This window comes from Amphibalanus amphitrite, unplaced genomic scaffold (genome assembly GCF_019059575.1).
Source record: "Amphibalanus amphitrite isolate SeventyFive unplaced genomic scaffold, NRLGWU_Aamphi_draft 000591F_arrow, whole genome shotgun sequence".
Lineage (NCBI taxonomy): Eukaryota > Metazoa > Arthropoda > Thecostraca > Balanomorpha > Balanidae > Amphibalanus > Amphibalanus amphitrite.
In genome coordinates, this window is record NW_024882085.1 from 151,699 (window position 1) to 172,769 (window position 21,071).

Here is a 21,071-nt window from a genome sequence, read left to right on the forward strand (position 1 = left end):
CTATTCAAATTTAAAATTATATTATTCAAAGCTCACTCCTTTGCCGAAGGCCGTATAAGCTCCTTTGGGGAAATGCGCGGCATTAGCAATGACGACAAAAACTGCGCGGATGAGACAAAAGATAACTTGCATGTCCGTCAAACTGGTATCATATTTTATTCCCACTGAACTCGACTATGATAGCTATGAAGGAATCGTGGAGTAGTAAAGGAATCTTGGCGGCTATTATGGCTGAACTCTATAATGGCTACAATGGCTGGAATATGGTTTATTCCATATTCGACGTCCCTTTTATCACCCAGAGGCAGAGAGAGTCACTTTGACTTCACAACCGCTTTTCTTTGCTTTTAGGGACATCAGGCGTGAACCTCGCCTGAGCTATGAATTATTTTATTAACCCGGCCTGACCCGGGGGCAATCCTAACCACCACAGTCCATGGGGGACGTTTTTCGCCCCCTGTCTAACACCGCAAATAAGGGTCAGCTACGGATACAAACGCGATACCAAGCGAAACCCAGCAAGCATGCCGACGTCGGCCCAACATCGGTCCAACCATATAGCCTTGGTCCAAGCTCAGCCCGACGTCGGCTGGACGGCGGGAACGTCCGCATACCTATACCGACGTCCAGCCGAGGTCCAGCCGACGTCGGGCCGAGATCGTTCGCCGAAGTTGAGCCGAGATGACGGTCGGGCCGACGTCGGCTCGACATCTCCCCGCTGTCAACCCGACGCTCAGCAGACGTCTCCCCGCTATATCAACCCGAGGTACAGCCGACGTCGGACCGACACTCAGCCGATCGGCTAGACACTGAGACTCTGAGGGGCCCCAAACAGGCCTCTATCTATAGGCCCCAACTGGCCTATGAGGTCTACACCTGCCACTGATGGCCCTATGATCCCGCGCCGGGCCGGTGCTCCGAGACTTCCGCGCCGGGCCGCGGGGGGGGGGGGTGTCTTAAGTTTAACTCTGCTCCTGGGTCACGTAGCGACACACGGTAAGGGCAATCGAAACTGAACATCCAAAATAAAGACAAAAACACTTTGGTCATTTTTTGGTCAGGTCGTCAAAGGTCAGGTCACTAAAGGACTCACCAAAGGTAGAATGTTGGCTATTTCAACATTTTGGGAACTGCCAACGGCTAACACGGGAGCCGATAGAGCTACAGCGCCGCGGGAAAGCGCATTCGATAGCTCTTTTAACGTTCTTTCGCGGACGTGTCCTCAGATTTGACCTCAGGTCAACGGTTTAGCCTCCAGAGGGAAAAAACTCCAAAAATAGCCGTGTTCACGAAAAGTGTTTTTTTTTCGGCAATAAGTTTTGACTCAAAAGAGCCACGACATCGCTTTTACCGGCATTGTGTTCTTCTCGTCGAAACGCTTCGAATGAACTGTAATTTGGCCTTGAAAGGTCAACTTGAAAATTTGACCTCAGGTCAAGGTCATGACCTAACCAGAAAAGGTCATGTTGCGTATTAGTCGATCGGCATCGTCGAGCCGAACACATCTAAGGCGTTTTCGTTGCTCTAACATGCCTCAATCAGAAGTTATTAGCGAAAAACTGTTAGATGCTAGGGTAAGGTGCCTAATTAGCGACCCTTTCCGATTTGCGACCTACCTCCCTACAGAAAAACTGGCAGGAGGAAACGGGGTAAAAACATCGTCAAAAGGTCAGCCATACTTTGGTTATCAAATTAAATTATTTTCCGGTCGTCGATGTTTCTGGTGGGACGTTTCATCTGAGTTTAGATAAAAATGACGAGTTTCTTATCCAAAACGTGTGTGTTTGTGCCCTCTCTGATGAAAAGCGATGCACATTAGGATGATGCACCTTTTTTATTTTGAATCGACATTCCTTTTTCAATTGATTGCCGTTTTCCCATAGTGAATCGCTCAACTGTGCACAGCATGGCGGTTAAAAATGTGTCGCCACTCTTATTTCCTATTTGCGCCTGACATGGTCGCAAATAGCTCAAGAAGGGGAAGAAAGGGGAAAAGAGAGAAATGAAAATGAGGTGTTGCTGAAGATTGCAATGTGTGGCAGGGGATGCTAAATGTCGTCATCGACTGCAGGGGTGCCGAATTCAGCGCGGACCTCGAATATCATACGATGCATGTTATTGTCATTGTTATATGTTTCTTGACAACGACCTCGATGCGAAGGTCGAAAATTCGAAACGAAAACAATAAACGACTAGTAGCCGAAAACGTTCCTACCTTGTAATGTCTAGTCGTAAAAGCTTGAAATCATATAAACGTTCATGTTCGAGTGATTGAGTGCTTTGCGTATAGGTTACATTTTTTAGATCATATTTCATCTTTTCAGGCGTCGCATTTTTTGCCATTTTTAATATGGGGAAACCCATAGACTTATTAGCGACCCTCCCCGGTCGCAAATTGGGAAGAGTTCCCTATTAGCGTTTTTTTTGCAATAATGCAATGGTTTGCCAAAATACTCACTTCAAATAAGTTAGCGACTATTGGGGCAGAAAATGACTATATTTCAATGGAAAATGAACGATCTCTCCGAAAATCAAGCCAGTAATACAGTGGCACCCACAGAGCGTTAGCAATGACGGTTCAAATTAAGGGGGTCGCTAATTAGGCACCTTAACCTATTCGTGACCTGAGATGACCTCGGGGACATAACGAGGGGTCACAGGTGCCATTTTCCGGTTCAGTGTGTCAATTTTACCTGCATACCGATGTTTGAGAGTGTCTTGAATGGCGTTCCTGCAAAAGAGACGCTTTTCAATTTTATCCCATTGACTTTATAATGGAGAGGCCGCAAAATTGACCTGACCTTAGGTCACCGATATCAAAATTCCGAGACATACGTTTTATAAATGATACTGTTACTCTTATTAATCGCTGAAAGTTTCAAGGCAATGATCATTCAGTCGGTGTTGCTATGACGAGCATTCTAATTTTTTTCTGAGGTGAGGTCGCTTGGCGTGACCTGGTAAGTCCAGGTACCCACTGCCCACCACTTAATGTCCATATGGCGTCATCAGGGTACAATTTGCTGCCGACGCCGGTTTAACCCTCGCCGGCCGAGGGGGGGGGCGGGTGCCGCCCCCCCCATAGGGTTTTTTCGCGATAGCTCCAAACACGCTGGCCATAGAGAGCTGAAACTTGGCATACCTGACCTTTGATCCAAGCCGGATCTTTTGACACCAACCGCATTTTTGGGTCAGGTCAGGTCACTGACCTATGACGTCATAAGTGAACCTCTGCACGGTCTTCAGATGTCGCAACTTCGCAACGCCCTCACTGCCAGAGGAGATGTCACAGGGAAATGAAACTTGCAGGATCTAGTATCCATTATGAGTCTCACAACTTGTATATCTCGGATTTTTCCTAAAGGTCATATGAGGTCAGGTCATTTTCGTGACCTCACCATTATAAGTCAATGGGGAAAAATGAAAACTGCTATTCTGGCGCCGCGAACGATCTCTAACTATCTCAAGCACACAGAATCGTGATTTGGTGCACTCCTTGCAAGGTTAGATGCGTCACTTTTGCGATGTTGACCTTGCGTGACGTCATTTATGACGTCATCAAGGTCATATTAGTTTTTCGTCAATAACTCTTGATCAAATTGAGCTAGCGAGTCGGAAAAGCCACCAATGGACTCAGGAAGGCCTACCGAATCGAATGATATGCGACATGACCTCTTTCGACCAGCTTCGTGACCTGGGGGTGCTGACCTGACCTTGACCTGAGGTCAACACCCCAAGTTGACCTGACCCGGACAAAAAGTATATCATTCGACGCGCCTGAGCGAGGCGAACACGATGCTGCCACAATCGGCGCTCTACGGCCGTTTTTTGCGAAGTTATTCACCAAAGAATGAACCGTACATTGGGGCACTTGACCTGACCTCAGAGGTCACCGGTTGACCTAGGACCTTAAAATCGGGTACCAATCTCTGCGTCTCGTAACGGCGCACACGCTCGTTTTTTTCGCGACGCGCTAGCTCCACCAGGGGCAAAACGGCGAGGGGGGGTCGTACCCGCCCCCCCCCCCCCCCCGGCCGGCGCGTATGTAGAAAACCAATAGGTCCGGCGAGGGTTAAAGAGGAACTCGAGGCTCACCTGACAAAACGGCACTTCCCAAACGGAACGGTGCTGCATTACTGTTTTCATATATACCAACCGTATTCGGACAATTTTCCAAACTCCTAAAAACGGTTGGATATCTTTTGTAGCAAATTTTTCTGAGATTCAGATGACATATTTTATTTTGTTTAACTTGTTAAGGTTAATGAGCTATTAGCACATTTTACCTTATTTATTGAACGACCGTACAATTCCTGAGGCTTCTTCTCTTCAAGACGCTCGTTGTTTTCCACGAAGTTCGAGATCGTTCCGCAGCTGACTCGCCGGAAGAAGTGGGGAGGGTCTGATCGATACGGGCGAGGGTTAAATAGGGAGCGTGATCTGCCCATCCCTTGCTATCGAGGCTTGTTTGAGTTAACATTTGAGGCCGACAGGCAGGATTCGCGACAGGCGCTCGGCACTCGGTGGAAAGTCTCAGCACACGAACAATCAGGGAACGAGCTCTTATAATCACAGGCCTGGCACCTATGTGAGTTAGGTGATTATTTAAAATTTCCAGCTTCCGTTGCCACCTCCCCTCTCGCTCCGCTGCCCCGCCCCGGTGCCGGCCCAGTCCGACCCGCCGCCGAGGGTCGCCGCCGAGTGCCGGTCGCGGTCGGCACCTTTCTCCGCTGGCCGCAGCACCGTTCTCCACCGGCCGGCCGGCCCGTGCCATGCTCTGCACGGTGCCGCCTGCACGGAGTCGCAGAGGCGGCGCCAGTGAAACCGTCCTGGCAGGGCATGAGAGCCTTACTGCACACGCTCTATAGATGCATTTTGAATGCACGGGGCGAAGCTGAATGCTTTGTTTTCTGGATATGATGTCATGTTTAAAATAAATGTCTTTTGCAAAAAAAAAACAGTTAAATTAATTGCACGTGGGGCTTCATAATTTATCCGAATTTCACAAGACAATTTTTTTGAAATTATCCAAACTACCATGCTATGTCGCTCGGTATTGCCCGTGCAGCGGCAGGTCATCGCGGTTCGCCCCGCGCGGCATTCGGACTACGAGTCGCCACAAAACGCTCGGCGCCCGCGGCCCCGGCCGTCCCGCCGCCGCCGCCGCCGCCGCTGCTGCTGCCGTGCCGGCGGTGGCCGCCGCAGCAGTGAGCGGACGACCGACGTCCCCGCAGCAGTGGGCGAGGTGAGCTCCGGCCGCAGGCAGCCGAGCCGCGCCAATGTATCCAGACGACGCCCAGGAGAGGCGAGAGCGAGAGATTTTACGCTGAGAGATACAGTGAGGAGTGAGGATAAAGAAGTGGCGAGGAGTTCGGCTGTGATAGAGTGAGTGTGGAGTGTGAGTGAGCCAGCAGAGTTCTCCGACAGTTGGAGTCACGTCACAGCCTCCTGAGACCGCAGCCGTACCAGGTGAGCGTTTTTGCGCGGTGTGACCAGCTCGTTACGTAGGCGCCGTTCGCGGTGTCGGAGTGCGCGCGTCGTGTGTTCCGCTGAATCAGAGGCTACACGCACGCTGGGTCGCTGCTCGGCCGCGCGGTCCGGTCGGTGTGTGAACAGATCCTGTCGGAGCGGAGACGCCACGCCGTCTCCGCGCCTGATCTGCATACCGGACCGCTGCCCCGGTCTGCGTAGCGTAACCCAGCTCAGCCCCGTCTGCATAGCGTAACCCAGCTCAGCCCCCGTCTGCAGCTGTCCGTCGCTGATTATGCGATCAACGGATCTTTTCATTTCGACATAGTAACCAGTATATCTTAGCAACTTAGCATTTATCCCGCTGAGATCTGTTGAGCATTTTGGGCTCAGGTTTTATTCTCGTTTCGACTTCTCTTACTCCCGTCTCGTCTTGTCTCGTCCCGTTCCCTCTCCTCTCCTCTCCTCTTCTCTCCTCTCATCTAGACTCTTCTCCTCTCCTCTCCTCTCCTCTTCTCTCCTTTTATCTAGACTCCTCTCCTCGGCCTCTCCTCTTATCTAGATTCAACTCCTCTCGTCTCGTCTATTCTCGTCTGCGTCTCCCTGTCGTCTCGCCTCGCTCGTTCTCTCCTCTCCTCTCCTCTCCTCTCCTCTCCTCTCCTCTCCTCTCCTCTCCTCTCCTCTCCTCTCCTCTCCTCTCCTCTCCTCTCCTCTCCTCTCCTCTCCTCTCCTCTCCTCTCCTCTCCTCTCCTCTCCTCTCCTCTCCTCTCCTCTCCTCTCCTCTCCTCTCCTCTCCTCTCCTCTCCTCTCCTCTCCTCTCCTCTCCTCTCCTCTCCTCTGCGGCTGCACCATCGTTCACGGTAGACCGGCGAAACCTGGTCACCTGGGCGCCTCTCTCTCTCGGAGCAGCCCAGAAGAGAGCAGCGGCCGGCAGCGGCGGCCAAATGGGCCGTCCATCGGCCCCGGCCGGCCCGGCCCGGCCCGCCGGACCGGTTCGGTTTGGTCCACTCGCCAGCACCGCGGACGGCCGGCCCAGCCGCGAACAAAGCACGAGCGAGCGGCCGACGCACGGCCGGCAGACGCATCTGCATTGGACACTGCACGTGTGGGACCGTTCGGCAGTGTCACACGGGTCTGTGTGCACCTGTGAATGATGCAGCACTTCAGAAAGGTGACTGAGGCGTCGCTTTGGTATGCGATTCTGCCCGATTGTTGGCCCTATATCTGCCGCTTGAAAATTCAAATCGTGAAAAGCTTTGATCATTCGTCCGTTCGTAGTTCAAAGATAATATGGGGTGATGTCATGGATTATTGGTTTTGAATACCGTATTTGGTATTTATTTTAGTCAAATATCATTTGGAGGATATGTGAGACACATTCAAGAGGCTGCGTGAGTCAGTTCCCAGTCCATGACGGGAGAATACGCATTGCGGCAACATAACTACATATAGATCGATTGGGTACTGCAGATTGGAAAATTGACTGGTGCGTTTTATCGTGACGGGTCGTGACCTTTGCGATCACCTTCGTCAATGACGACATTAGGTACACCCAGATAATTATATTACATCGGGAACTTTTATACGCTGAAACATGAACTTATCTGCAGCTAATGTAGTGTATTATATGTCGCATCTGTCCATCTCTTATCTATACTATCAGTGACTCCACGCCTAATGCATTTTCCCGCAGACATTCGACACCTCGCGGCCGCCTTATTTATCCGTCTATGGCGCTGATCCTGCTCGTCACTGACGTCACCGCCGCCTTTCAGTCCGGCCACCCGATATACATACAGCGCTAGTGCTGGCCTTCCTGGACAGCCAATTTTGGCGAATAGCGTGCTGGTGACTGGGGGCTGTTACTTGGACTGCCCTTGACTGGGTGACTGTCACACAGCGCTCATATAGGATTGGTGCAGTGGGGGGGGGGGGGGGGCGCTGGTGGGACGTCGGTGGTTGATGGGACCTCAGTGGATGATGGGACGTCGGTCGGCGGCTGGTGGGACGGGGGCGGTTGATGGGACGTCGGCGGTTGATGGGACTGCTGGGCTCTGTCCCGGCGGTCGTTGGTGGCTGATGGGACGCACCTCGACGACTGATGGGACGGATGTCGGTGGCTGGTAGGACGTCGATGACTGGTGAGACTCGGGCTGTCCGTCGGTGGCGACGGCCGATGGCTCGGACCCTGCCCGCCGAGACGTTGGCGGCTGATGCAATGCGCGCAGACGCTTATGACGTGACGGGGGTTGATGGAGGCCCAGTGTGGGACGCCGAGTGCATGCGAGCCGCTTTGGTATACACTCGGCGGCGTTAGGGGCATTATAAGGAGGTTCGACAGTCCACTCACGTCCAGTCTGGTTTGCTCTATCGGAATGGGGCTGCGGTGGATGAAATAGGCGATCGAGAGGCGATTTATCGCTCAACGGTGCGCGACCATATTGGGAATTCGTGCTGCTTATCTTGGAAGTTTTCCATGAAGCCGTATGGATGCACGTCTCCTTATCGGCTTACTGGAACCTCTTTATTTCTGAACGTCAAAGCTATTGCGCATTGAGGATATAGCCATAAATTATCAATGACTCAGAATGCCGCGATAAGACTGCTGAGGTATAGTCACTCGATGACCAGGCGAATGGGTGTATGTACCGCACTCTGCGGCAGAAATGGGGGTTCTCCGCAGAATCATTTAGAAAAGGCATAATGAAAGTGACCTGCGGCCACTACAAGTAGCCATCTCCAAGGTCTCACACAAAGTAAGCATGCCATTAGCCAAACAACAAAAATCAGCTTTAGAACTCTTCTGCCTCTCGTGCGAGGCTTTGGTGTGCGAGTAGGCTGCGCTGTCTCCCGTGTGAGACTGTCAGCTCTGCCGTCTCCCGATGTGAGACTGTCAGCTGCGCTATCTCCCGATGTGAGACTGTGAGCTGCGTTATCTCCCGATGTGAGACTGTCATCTCTGCCGTCTCGTCTCCCGTGTGAGACTGTCAGCTCTGCCGTCTCCCGTGTGAGGCTGTCAGCTCTGCCGTCTCCTGTGTGATGCTGTCAGCTCTACCGTCTCCTGTGTGATGCTGACAGCTCTGCCGTCTCCTGTTCCCCTGCAGCAGCCGCGATCAGTTCCCGTCCGCCGGAGGCTGGTCCGCCCAGTGTCAGCGCGCCGGCTGGGCCAGGCTGGCATCCTCTCCGGCTGTGCCAGGGTCCGCCTGGCACGGCCTTTTTGTAGGTATGTGGCGGCTGCCGCTGCCTCCGGCTGTCACGAGATGAGGCCGGAGACAACACTGGCTGGACCGGCACCGGACAGTGTTCCTCTCATTGGCGATATACATCACGTCGTTCATCACGAATGACAGAAGCTTGTTTTCTATTTAGTCGGAAGCCAAAAATTGTAGTTCCGGTCTATGCATAAATAAGCGGAGCATATGGCGCATCTATATCCTTCGCCATGTGTATTTTTCAAGATCTATCCGAATAGATATATGTAAGCGGTTTCCGGCAGATGTTTATATGTAAATGCATTGATAACTCTTCTTAATCAGTTCCAACCAGCCAACTGGCTCGCCAGAGTCGGACTTTTGTCATGACATCGCGCAGGCCGATGGGCTAACAGAGAGACGTGTGCAGAGCTCTAGAGAGAGGCAATGAGCAAACACACTAAGCCAGAGACTGGTTTGCGACCACATATCACCGATGACGGTGGCTGGGACCGGTTCTGCGGGCAACTGGAAACCCCGGCAAAACTGCAACGCCGCTCGACCGCCGCCTCATGACGAGGAGAGGCAGTGGAATAGTACCGAAATGATATAAGAAGTAATGGTTGGCTGGCACTTCGGATCAGGAACGAAGGTTCCTGTTACGCCGCTAGTATCCGCGGCTGAGTTCGTTCCAGCTTCCGGGTCCGCGATCTCGGTCCGCGATCTCACACAGCGTTCTGAATAACGTAGTCCTGTATTGGTGATCGGTTACCGGCGGGGGCCGCTGCCCGACTGCTGCACGGCCGCACCGTGCCCACGAGCGCAGCGAGCTCAGCGCCACCTAGTCTACTGCACAAAGTTCAGAGGGCAAGGGCTACGTCACCACACACTACCCCCCTCAACAGGAATGACAGTCGTGGCGAAGCAGACAACACAAAAACTGGCCGAAATAAGACTAAACATCCGTCTAAAACTATTTCAAAGCAAAGCCAGTCGCTTCGAACACGACTTTGTGTCGCCGTCACATTTCGGCTATGAGGCGACGCGGCTGCTTCCGCTGCCTGACGGAAACACGCTGAGCGATGCCCCCAGTTGCTGATCCAGCTCCTGTTCCTGTCGCCGATGAGGTCGCACCGCCCCCTCTGCTGACCTCCTCCTCGGCACCAGCGTCGCCGCCTGCAGCTACCTGCGCTTCCTCGGAGCTGCCACCGGTAGCGGTAGCAGGTGCTGTCACAGCATCATTGCCCGTCGCCCCCGGCCTGTCTTTGGCCGGTGACCTGACCGTCGTTTCCGACCCGCCGGTCACACCTGACCCGACGATGACCCCCGGTCTGATGATCACCGGTGGTTCGCCCATCCCCGTGGGTGCCACCGGAACCTGTCCAGTACGGTTCGGTGCTGCCACCGTCGGCTGCCGGCTGACTTCCTCCGCGCCATCGGACGCTGCAGCAACCTGTTGGGTGCCCGCCAGACGCAGCTGGTCGGCGTGCCGCGACCAGATCGCGCTCCCCACGTCCACTTCGAACGACAGCGGGCCCGTCCGGGCGGTGATGACGCCCCGCCGCCACTTGGACGGTCCACCGTAGGCCCGTGTCCAGACGTGGTCTCCGATCGAGAACTGCCTGTTGTGACCTGGCCTAGCGGCCTGCCACTGGCGAAGTTTTTCCTCGCGCTGCCGCACATGCACATCCGGCTTTAGGAGGTCCAGGTTGGTTCGCACGTTCCGTCCCAACATCATTTCCGCTGGAGACCTCCCCGTGGTCGCGTGTGGCGCCACCCGGTATGCCAACAAGAACCGCTGTAGGCGCTGAGAAAGCGTTCCTCCGTCCTTGAGTGCAGCTTTCAAGCCATTCTTTACGGTTTGAACTGCGCGCTCCGCCGCCCCGTTGCTACTTGGATGCCACGGCGCTGTCCTGATGTGCCGAATCCCATTCGAGTTCAGGAACTGGGAGAACGCAGTGGCGGTCAGCTGGGGTCCATTGTCGCTGACCACCTGGACCGGCAATCCAAACCTGGCGAACATTTCGCGCAGAACACGCACAGTGCTTTCCGTGCTGGTCTCACGCATCGGCACTGCCTCCACCCAGCGCGAGTAGCTGTCATACACTATCAGAAAGAAAGAGCCCTGGAAGGGTCCAGCGAAGTCGATGTGAACCCTGAACCAGCAGCTGTCCGTCGGTTCCCAAGGGTGTAGTTCAGCACGCGGTGGTGCCCCGCGCTTTTCCATGCAAGCCGCGCAGTCACGCGCTAGGGCCTCCAGCTCGGCGTCCATGCCCGGCCACCATACGTATCGGCGCGCCACACCTTTCATTTTGGCGCTGCCCAGGTGACCTTGGTGCAGCTCTGCCAGCACCTGTTGCCGAAGGCAGTGGGGAACCACCGTCCTGCCACCCCAGAGCAGACATCCCAGGTCCGTGGAGAGCTCATCCCGCCTCTGACGGAACGGGGCCAGCTCCTGCTCCACCTGTCCGGGCCACCCACTGTGCACGTACGTCAGGACGCGCGACAGTACCCGATCGCGGCGTGTCGCCGCCGCGAGTTGTTTGGCCGTCAGAACTGGAGCTACTCCGTCCATGAACAGCAGGTACGAGCCGCCGCTGTTGTCGTCTTCAGCATCCGTTGGCTCGACCTCTCCGCCTGGCACTGCCATACGAGACAGACTGTCCGCCAGGTGCATGTCTTCTGATGGACGTAGCTCCACATCGTAGGTGAAAGCCGCGAGCTGCAGCGCATACCGCTGGAGCCTGGCCGCAGCCAGCGTTGGCAGCTCACGCTCCGGACTTAAGATGCGCGAGAGCGCCCTGTTGTCCGTAACCAGGGTCCACCTCCGGCCGTAGAGAAACTGACCGAAACGCTTGACGGCGAAAGACACCGCCAGCGCCTCCTTCTCTACCATCGGATACTTCCTTTCCGTTTTTGTGAGTGTCCGAGAGGCGTACATCACCGGACGCTCCAGTCCTTCCTCGTCAGGCTGCAGAAGCACGGCTCCCACGCCGACTTCACTGCTATCTGTGACGAGCTTGAGCGGCGCCTCTGCATCGTACCGCTTTAGGACTGTGTCCCCTGCCAGCAGTTTCCGCACTCTGACCAGTGCGTTTTTGTGCACATTAGTCCATTTCCACGTGGCGCCCTTCTGTAAGAGCTCGTACAGCGGCGCTAGTTCCGTGGAGAGGTTGGGAAGCACGCGCTGGTAGTAGTTGATGCTCCCCAAGATGCTGCGCAGACTTTTCACATCTTTAGGGTCCGGCATGTCGATCACTGCGTCAACTTTCTCCTGTACTGGACGCAGCCCCTGTGCTGAGATGCGCCAGCCGAGGTACTGCACCTCGTCGAGTCCAAGTTGACACTTCTCCCGTTTCAGCTTCACTCCATGAGCTTCCAGCCGAGTTAGCACTTCATCCAAGCGCTCGCACAGGTCCGTCATGTTCGCCGCCGTCACCAGCAGATCGTCTTGATAGGCCACACACCCGTCTATGCCATCCAGGATGTGATCGATTGCGGCCTGAAACACCGAACTGCACGCCGATATGCCGAACGGTAGGGATTTCATCCGATACCGTCCTCGGTGCGTGACGACTGTTGTCATATCCCGCGATTCCTCCGCGAGCTCCAGCTGCAGGAAGGCGTCTTTCAGGTCCAGTTTGCAGAACCGCCGTCCTCGGACGCTCGCAAAGATGTCCTCGGCGGATGGCGTAGGATGCGTCGCCATTTGCAGCTGCGGGTTTACCGTTAGTCGATAATCACCGCACAGACGCACACCGCCATCAGCCCGTGGCACCGTCACCAGTGGTGTTCCCCAGCCGGGCGCGTCGTTTGGACCGACTTTTTCCGCGATCCCGGCCTGCACCCAGCGGTCGAGCTCCTGCTCGACGGCCGGTTTCAGTGCATATGGAGGCGAGCGCACCGGCCGTGACACCGGCCGTGCATCCGGTTTCAGTGTCAGGTGCGCCTTTACTCCACTGATGCGCCCCGGTGTGCCGTCAAACACCGAATTGTGCCTGTTACAGACCGCCTCCAGGTCCGCCGTCCCTCGGTCCGGAGTGACGTCCATCACCGCCGTCTCTCCGCCGCCCACACTGATGTCCAGAGCCCGCAGCCAGTCGCGGCCTAGCAGACGGCGATCGCCAGGCAGGTCCACCACGACCAGTCGCAGTCGATGGTCCCGACCGCGAAACCTTACAGAGACGTCTGCCTCACCCCGGAGAGGGATCCGGTGACCAGTGAATGACGACAGCTGCAGCTGAGTAGGTTTCAGTCGCAGCCGCGGGATGACCGTGTCCCGCCCCACAGCAGTGATAGGGCTGCCGGTGTCCACCACCATTTTGATGGCCACCCCGTTCACCGGTAAAGTCATTTTAACCGCCTCCGTTAGGTTAACAGCGTTTATCTGCCCCAGCCCCCACATGTCCGCCGTGGCAGTCCGCTGTCGGCATTGACTGCGCAGATGTCCGATCTGCTTGCAGCGGTAGCACCGCCGCGTCTCCGGTGCCGGTCTGACCCCGTCGGATCCACGAGTGTCAGATTCCCGGCGCCCCGGCCCCGTCGGCCGCCGTGACGCTGGTGCCGCACGCGCTGACTCATCCGGGCGTCGGCTGTTCTGACAGTCCCGCTGAAAATGTCCCGCCGCACCGCAGCGGTAGCAGCGGACCGTGCGCCGCTGGCGGCTCCGGTTACCGTCAGCCGTGCGCTGTGGCCGGACAGCGTTCAGCTGATCCGGCCCCGAGGTCACCACATCGACCTCTGGCCGCTCGTCCAATGCGGTAGTTGACCGTCCGACGCCGTCCGTGCTCAGAGACGCATTACGGAACTGCGTCACTAGCATTTGCGTTTGCTCGTATGCACGAGCCGTAGCCTGGAGATCTTGCAGTGAAAAGTTGTCTCCTTTGGTTCCGACCGTCTGCAACAGTCGCTCCTGAATTTGTGGAGTCGCGCCGGCCACGCTCCTGTCCCGGAGCTCACGGTCGAGGTCAGCCGCCGGGAACCCGCACCGCCCAGCCACCGCCCGCAAACGAGCCAGGTACGCGTCGAATGACTCGCCGGCGTACATGCTCGTGCGGTGGAACGTTACACGTTCCGCCATAAGGTTAGACGTCGGCTGTAGATACTGGCGTAGTTTAGCCACAGCGGTGTCGTATTGTGACGTTGCAGCCGTTGCAGCCGGCTCCGGCAGGGTGTTGAACACGTCCTGGATGTCGGGCCCCATTAGATGGAGCAGGACTGCAGTCCGCCGCCGGTCGTCTGTTATGTCCATCGCCTCGGCGTAGAATTCCAGACCCTTCAGCCACCGGCTAAAGTCCATCCCCTTTGCAAAAGGAGCCACGCTCGGCAGTCCGGCCGCCATGTTTGCCACCGCCCCGAGGCTGCACCGGGGTCGGGCACTGCACACTGCACTGACCGCGCTGACTCACCAGTCACGCCACACCGAGCAGAGTCCAAAGTTCAGAGTCCAGCGGCCGCCGTCGCCGCCCGCACCACTGTTCACCCAACACGGAGGTGCAATACAAATGTTCCCAACAACGATACAGCGAAACGCAGCGGCAGAGCTTACAGCGTTAATGCACAAAATTATGCAGCAGTATAAAAAAAAATACTAAGCACTAAGCAGAACTAAGCACTAAGCAATATCACCCGGCCCGACGCTATCACTTCACCGTGATGTATATCCGCGCCGACCGCCGCGCACTGCACCATCCAGCACGCCAAAGGAGTTTGTCCGAGTCCCGACGCTGTCACTTCCCAGTGACGTATATCCGCGTCGGCCACCGGTGCCGCACCACCAGAACGCCAAATCCGTGAGAACGCCACTTTTCCTTCCGAGATCACCACCAAACGAATCTCATCCTCGTCGCCAAGTTGTTACGCCGCTAGTATCCGCGGCTGAGTTCGTTCCAGCTTCCGGGTCCGCGATCTCGGTCCGCGATCTCACACAGCGTTCTGAATAACGTAGTCCTGTATTGGTGATCGGTTACCGGCGGGGGCCGCTGCCCGACTGCTGCACGGCCGCACCGTGCCCACGAGCGCAGCGAGCTCAGCGCCACCTAGTCTACTGCACAAAGTTCAGAGGGCAAGGGCTACGTCACCACAGTTCCCATACCTACGATGTTAGATTGTAGTTTGTAGTAGTCACCACTTGCACATATTTTATATTGAAATGACCATTGGTCGAGTATATAGGTACTGTGAAGATTCTTTGAATATTATATAAGAGCACGGCGTTAAATCAATTCCTGCTGCAAGTTGTCGTCGAAGGGTGTCGCGCATTTGCGCAGTGTATTGGCTCGCCCGGTTATCTGATGACATCGACGGCCGCTGCAGAGACTGGAGTGCCGCTGTTTGACGCATTTTATCCGGTCGGCCTCCCTCCGCCATTTTATGATGGCGTTCCCGATATACCCTCCGGTAGAGACCGTTCTGGAGGCCCTGCCGGCCGCCCTGCACTGCTCAACTAACGGGCCGCCCTGCCGCGGTGGTGAAAACAACGCCGTCTTTCCCGTATTGACTCCCACCCGGGTCCTGCTGGGCGAGCGGGCCGTGCCAGGTGCGCCGCCGCCGCTGCCGCGTCAGATTGAGCGTCGTGCGCCGCGCCGCCGCCGCCGCCGCCGCCGCCGCGCCGTCAAGGACTCCGCCGCGGGAGATCTGGATGCCGGAGCTGATAAGGTCGGCAGTCGTGGGATTTGGCCACCCTGCGCACCGTTGTCTGACCCGTCCCTTCTCTCTCTCCATGTGTGCAATTCAATAGGTCTTCTTTTTCTGACAACCAAATTCTATCTTTAGGTATTCCACTGATCAAAACAGTATCTACGTATGATTAATAATCAGAAATAACTTACCAATACAACTTCACACACTGAGTTCAAAGGTCTGAAGTTTCCCATAACCCGATGCGGAACTGAGCAGTGAATCGTTGCAACATAGAAGGAAAGTTCTCTCAGTGTGTGCAGTGCGCGGTGTCTGGTGCACTGTATGCACGTCGCTCGCTCGCCCACCATCAGCGCCTACTTTTACCGAGCTGGCAGAGTGGAAAAGTCCCATAGGTATAGCGGTCAGTCAGGGCCAGGCCGATCCGATTCCACGGGGCAGAGAGGTGCGGGCTGCGCACCCTGCACCAGGCTGGAGAGCAGCGCAGAGGCTAGACCTGCATGTTTCAAATGCCGAACGACTAAGAAGGATGTTTCCAGTGAGCAGCTTACCAAATATCATGCAGCTAATTGCGTTAAAACGTGTTACGTGGGATGGAAAAAATTACAATGAACTAGAGGTGTTCCAAGGCAAACCATTTGCAGGTACTACATTTAACACAACAAAAGTTGATGTTTGACCGCGTGCTGTATTATTGGCTGAAGTTTGGACTCATTCACAGTTCAAACGGCACAAACACTGTACGCTGAGTGCAGCGTCAGTTTGTGGTGACCGTTTTCAGCGGGCCGCTGGCCAATTCATGGCTGGTCACGTACGACGATCATAGCACGTGACAGACGTGGAGTTTGTCGGGTCACCGGTCACGGCGGTCTGGTGTGACCCCTCCGCCCGCCGCCCGGTCCGGCCCCTCCCACTTCGAGGGCGGAGGGAACTTTCCCCACACGGACACGGCACTTCTACACTGCAGTGTTGTTCGTGGTAGTTGGAACTTTGAGGGACCGTCGCTGCAAAGCAATATGTGACATCGGGATTACGACACATTAACATGCAGGATGGGATTTTATGCCTCGAAAACGCTCAGCTCCTATTGCTTGTCTCTGAAGTCTGAAGAGAGCTGAAAGTAGGTATTTTATTTCCTACATGACCTAAGGATCAAATCATCTAGTACCTTCATGAAATGAAATTGAAATACATATCTGACAAAATTAACATGAAGGTGAATATCTACTGACTTTCGTTTGCGTTTAGTTATTCAATATTCATATCTTCTCAAATATGAAGCAAGTCTTGCATCGCATTGTTATTTTCGAAGCATAAACACATGCATCGATTGAAGTGAGCCGTTCAAAGCGCCAAAAGTGAGCCCTTAGGTCGGTGATTTATTAAACCCCGTTCGCATTCACCGGACGCCTTCATTCCTGGAGTAGGTAACCGTGGTTGGATGACTCACAGATTATTGTGAATGCACTGAGGTAATCGAGGCCATCCTGCGGTCAGTTGCACAGCGGATTATAGATCGTCGATCGAACAAGGATTGGAGAGAGAGAGAGAGAGAGAGAGAGAGAGAGAGAGAGAGAGAGAGAGAGAGAGAGAGAGAGAGAGAGGAGAGAGAGAGAGAGAGAGGAGAGAGAGAGAGAGAGAAAGAGAAGAGAGAGAGAGAGAGAGAGAGAGAGAGAGAGAGAGAGAGAGAGAGAGAGAGAGAGAGAGAGAGAGAGAGAGAGAGAGAGAGAGAGAGGAAGAGAGGGAGGAGGCCATCCATAACAGCGTCAGTGCGAACTCATTACACGCTGGGCCATGGAGCCACTGCAGGGAGTGGCCGCCCCTCTCCGGCCGCGCGGGCCGGAGGGTCTAGTCAGCCCGCTCCCCAGGCCGACCGACTGCCCAGTGCGGTGGTGTGTGTGACTGTGTGGTGTGACCCTAATAACAGCGGAGCGCCGGGGCAGCGACCCGACACCGTCGCTGTCGCGGGCTCAGCTCGGCCGCGGCGGTGCAGTGCATGTATCGATCTCGCCGCCAGCGGGGCGCGTTACGTGACGCCCGACTGGCAGTCCGCGTGACGCCCGACTGGCAGCCGGCGTGACGCCGTCACGCAAAGTGACGCGGGTGTCGGCAGGTGGCACCGAGGAACGGCCGGCCCGTCCGGCCACAGTGAGACCCAGAACGGGGGATAATATCCATAGAAAACTTTATTCGCTGATTTAAATCCAGCATATTCATAAGCTGTATTCCTTCTCTCATGAAGCTGAGAACCATTTACTGCCAAAACTAAACATGAGATGAATCGCATTAGTCATCCTTTGAAATACCAGGGTAACCGTGGCAGTAATTTTACTCATCTGAACTACCTACTAGCACGAGGGCTGACATTTATGGAACGATTCATTCGTTGCCGTAATAATGTGGAGCCACTTTAATGTCATCTAGATAACTGATTGCCAATGCTGGAAGGTCTTATTGAGCATGGCTGAAATCTCTTCTAAACTCTTGTGTGATCTGTTCACGGAATTAGTGCGACATATAGCCTGTGATATTCAAGTGCAAATTCTAGCATTTGCTTCACGTACGATTTTCAGGAATGAAGCAGCAACATCAAGCACCGTTTTCCTTATGCCGCGATCATTGAATTGAATCCGCCAAAGTTCGAAGCCCTAACTGTATGGTCACAGGGCCTCCTCTAAGGATTTTTCACTGGGTGGGCAAAATTTTTCGCCGCTCCCCTGCCCAAGGGCAGATCCAGTCACTTGTTTTGGGGTGCAACCATTTTCACCTGCGACTGGGGGGGGGGGGGGGGGGGGTTAAGCCTATGTCACTTTCACAGTCAACCAACTGTGCCATTTATAGTTTAACGTTTGTCGTGTGTGATATGGTATTTCGTGTGTATTTCACCTTATAGGTATGCCTATTGTTTACATTAGTGATATCAATAACGGAAAATCAGGATACCGATACCAAACCAAATGCCAACCAAAACCATGAAAAATACCGAAATCAAACCAACTTGGGAACATGAGGGAAATACCAACTTTTTACCGAATTCGTATCCTCTTATACATTAGCCGGATTCGTAATACCAACAAAATACCAACAACATTAGGATCAAAATACCAAATACCAAGTTGGTATCAGTTTGGTATCGGTACACCAAAAAGTTGGTATCCGATTGACATCTCTAGTCTACATACATTTAAAATTTTAAGAACACTGCAAAAGTGCAGAGTTAAACTTACTATGATTGCTCCGCTCCTTGAACCAGAAATCGAATAGGTAGGTGAGGCTCGCTGCCTCTTTTTAGGAGGCATGGTCAGCTTACTCTTGGCGCGTCCTCTTGATCTAAATACGGCTTTTATTGACCTTAATCTACTTGTAATACATCCTTGGCCTTGTAGCGCGCTACCCTGCTGGCCCATGCCGGTCTTTGAGGGTCCCACACTGACCTCTGAGGCCCCATGCTGGCCTGTAAAGGCCCATTTTAGCCTCTGAGGGCCCCGCACTGGATTCTGAAGACCCGATGCCGGGCTTCAGCCATCCCCTGTATTGGTGTTTTTCCAGCCGCGAACGTAGGTACTCTTATAGGGGGGGGGGGGGGCGTTGGACCTCCCTTGCCGTTTCGCCCCTGATCGAGCTAGAGCTTCGCGGAAAAAAAAACAAGCGTGTTGCCCGTGACGAGAGGAAGCCGATGATACCCAATTTTAACCCTCGCCGGCACAGGCCATTGCGTCCTTCGGCGGCACGACCCCCCCCCCCTCGCGTTTGGCCCCTGATCAAGCTAAAGCTTCACGGAAAAAACGAGCGTGTTGCCCGTTACGAGAGGAAGCCGATGATACCCAATTTTAAGGTCCTAGGTCATCGGGTGACCTTCCAGGTCAGGTCAATGACCCGAACACCGGGAAAATCGGGACTTGTTAGAAAGTCGTAAAGTGTGGCTGCTATGTGGTTTTCCGGGGTGCTGATCACGAATATCGTGTTAGTTTTGATCAGAGATGATGTTTTAAGCATGCCATTTAGACCAGGTCGGGTCAGGTCAGGTCAGGTCAACCGGTAGGGGTTGTGACGGGTATTCGTATTACGTGTCAACCGCCTCTGACAGCTTCGTAACATGTTCCGAAGGCACCAAAACTACATCGTAAATGTTCAAATGGTTGCTAAATTCGAATTCAGCTAAAAAACTAGCCTAGAACATGAAAAAACTCGAAAAAGTGAACCGAGGTCACCCGAGGTCACCAAAGGTCAATGACGTGACCTGACCTTTAGGTGACCTTGACACCCACCCTTATGTATGGGAGCAACATCAAATCACATGTTTGAACGTTTGAAATCACGAAAAGCTTGCAAACGCGCGGCTAATGCGAGCCGACATACGCCGAATCGCGATTTCGGCCAAACATGGTCACGGAAAAGAGGTCACAGGTCGCGAGTTATTCGCAAAAAATCGAGGGGGGTCCGATCGACTCCCCCCTATACGGGCGAGGGTTACCCCCCGAGTTGCTGGGGGGCGTTAAACGCCCCCACTTTTTTCGCTGGGCCATAGCAAAAAAAAAAAAAAACGGCGCGCCGCAGGCACGCCAAATTTTGGGTGCCTCTAGGGAATTGTTTGACGTTTATTGTGACAATATTTCAAAAATATCGGCCGAAAAATTTTTGAGATATCGAGGTTTCAGTGACGTCATGATTTCTTGGTTTTCGACCAAAAACGTTATATGTTCAAAAAATCATATAAAATCACAGAATAGACATACAGACATGCCGTAAACGGCATTAGACTGCCAATACCATGAACAATTTAATGGTAATCTTCGATTATTGATTATCGTTCCCCATTTTCCAAAATCTTGAACTGAATCTTGGCAATTTCTCATGACTACTTCACGACCATGATACATGTATTTCTTAATTTGAACTTTTTGACCCAAACACGTACACATATGATAAATTGAATGTCACCATCGTGTTCTACGCCCCAAATTACCCATAAAACATGTGTCACAGGCTGCGAATATCAGTTTTGATTTTCGAGGATATGTGTGAGGATATGTGAGGATATTGACCTGACCTTGACCCTGACCTATGCTTGACTGACCCCTACATGGAGCTGACACTCTTGTAGGCCTTATATGATGGATTGTGCACCGTTTTGACAGAGTTTATGACGGGAGGCGCCCATTGTAAAGTCCTGAAGTCCATGCTACTGAAAGTCCGATTTCAGGTGTTTGACCTGACCTTGACCCGACCTGTGACCTCAAAATTCAACTTTAAAGTACTCATCTGAAGCGTCTCGTCGCGTTCTTTCGTTTGCCGCCTCGTGCGTTTCGCTGCGCCTATTGGTTCTCGAGTTATCGGCTGGGGGCGTTTAACGCCCCCCCCCCCAGCAAACGGTGGGTGGCGAAATACCCCAGCAACTGCCGGGTTAAGGACCTGCATCGGCTCTGAGGGCTCAACTTGGCCTTTTCTGGACTCTGGGGTCCAACACCAGCCCAAGCCTGTCTTTTAGGGTGCCACACTGACCCCTGAGGGTCCCATCCTTGCCTCAAGGACCCGCATTAGCCTTTGAGAGCCTAAGTCGGCCTCTGATGGCCTCAAACTGCCATTTTCAGGCCCTGTACTGGTCGCTGAGGGCCTTAAACTGGCCTCTGAGGGCACAAACCGACCTCTAAAGGTCCCGCACCGGTTGCTGATGGCCCATTTTCTGCCTCTGAGATCCAAGACTGACCCTTTTGTGCCTCTGAGGGCCCCGTACTGGCTTCTGAAGGATCGATGCCGGTCTCTGAGGACCAA

General features: G+C 54.0%; 2 protein-coding genes across 2 annotated transcripts in view; one reads left to right on the top strand and one right to left on the bottom strand.

Moving 5' to 3' along the window:
- Positions 1-5,200: 5,200 nt before the first annotated feature.
- LOC122394431 (sodium-dependent transporter bedraggled-like) overlaps positions 5,201-21,071 on the top strand; it is a 57,441-nt gene continuing 41,570 nt past the window's right edge. The window contains exon 1 of the mRNA XM_043391303.1: positions 5,201-5,469. The gene's annotated coding sequence lies outside the window, so the exon portion shown is untranslated. The remainder of the gene's footprint in view (positions 5,470-21,071) is intronic.
- Positions 9,680-14,736, bottom strand: LOC122394429 (uncharacterized protein K02A2.6-like). The gene has a single exon (XM_043391302.1). The coding sequence runs from the start codon at positions 13,999-14,001 to the stop codon at positions 9,682-9,684; it is 4,320 nt and encodes a 1,439-aa protein (XP_043247237.1). The 5' UTR covers positions 14,002-14,736; the 3' UTR covers positions 9,680-9,681.

Excerpts from the sequence above, each read along its gene's own strand:
- LOC122394429 (XM_043391302.1), bottom strand. The coding sequence starts at position 14,001 with ATGGCGGCCGGACTGCCGAGCGTGGCTCCTTTTGCAAAGGGGATGGAC.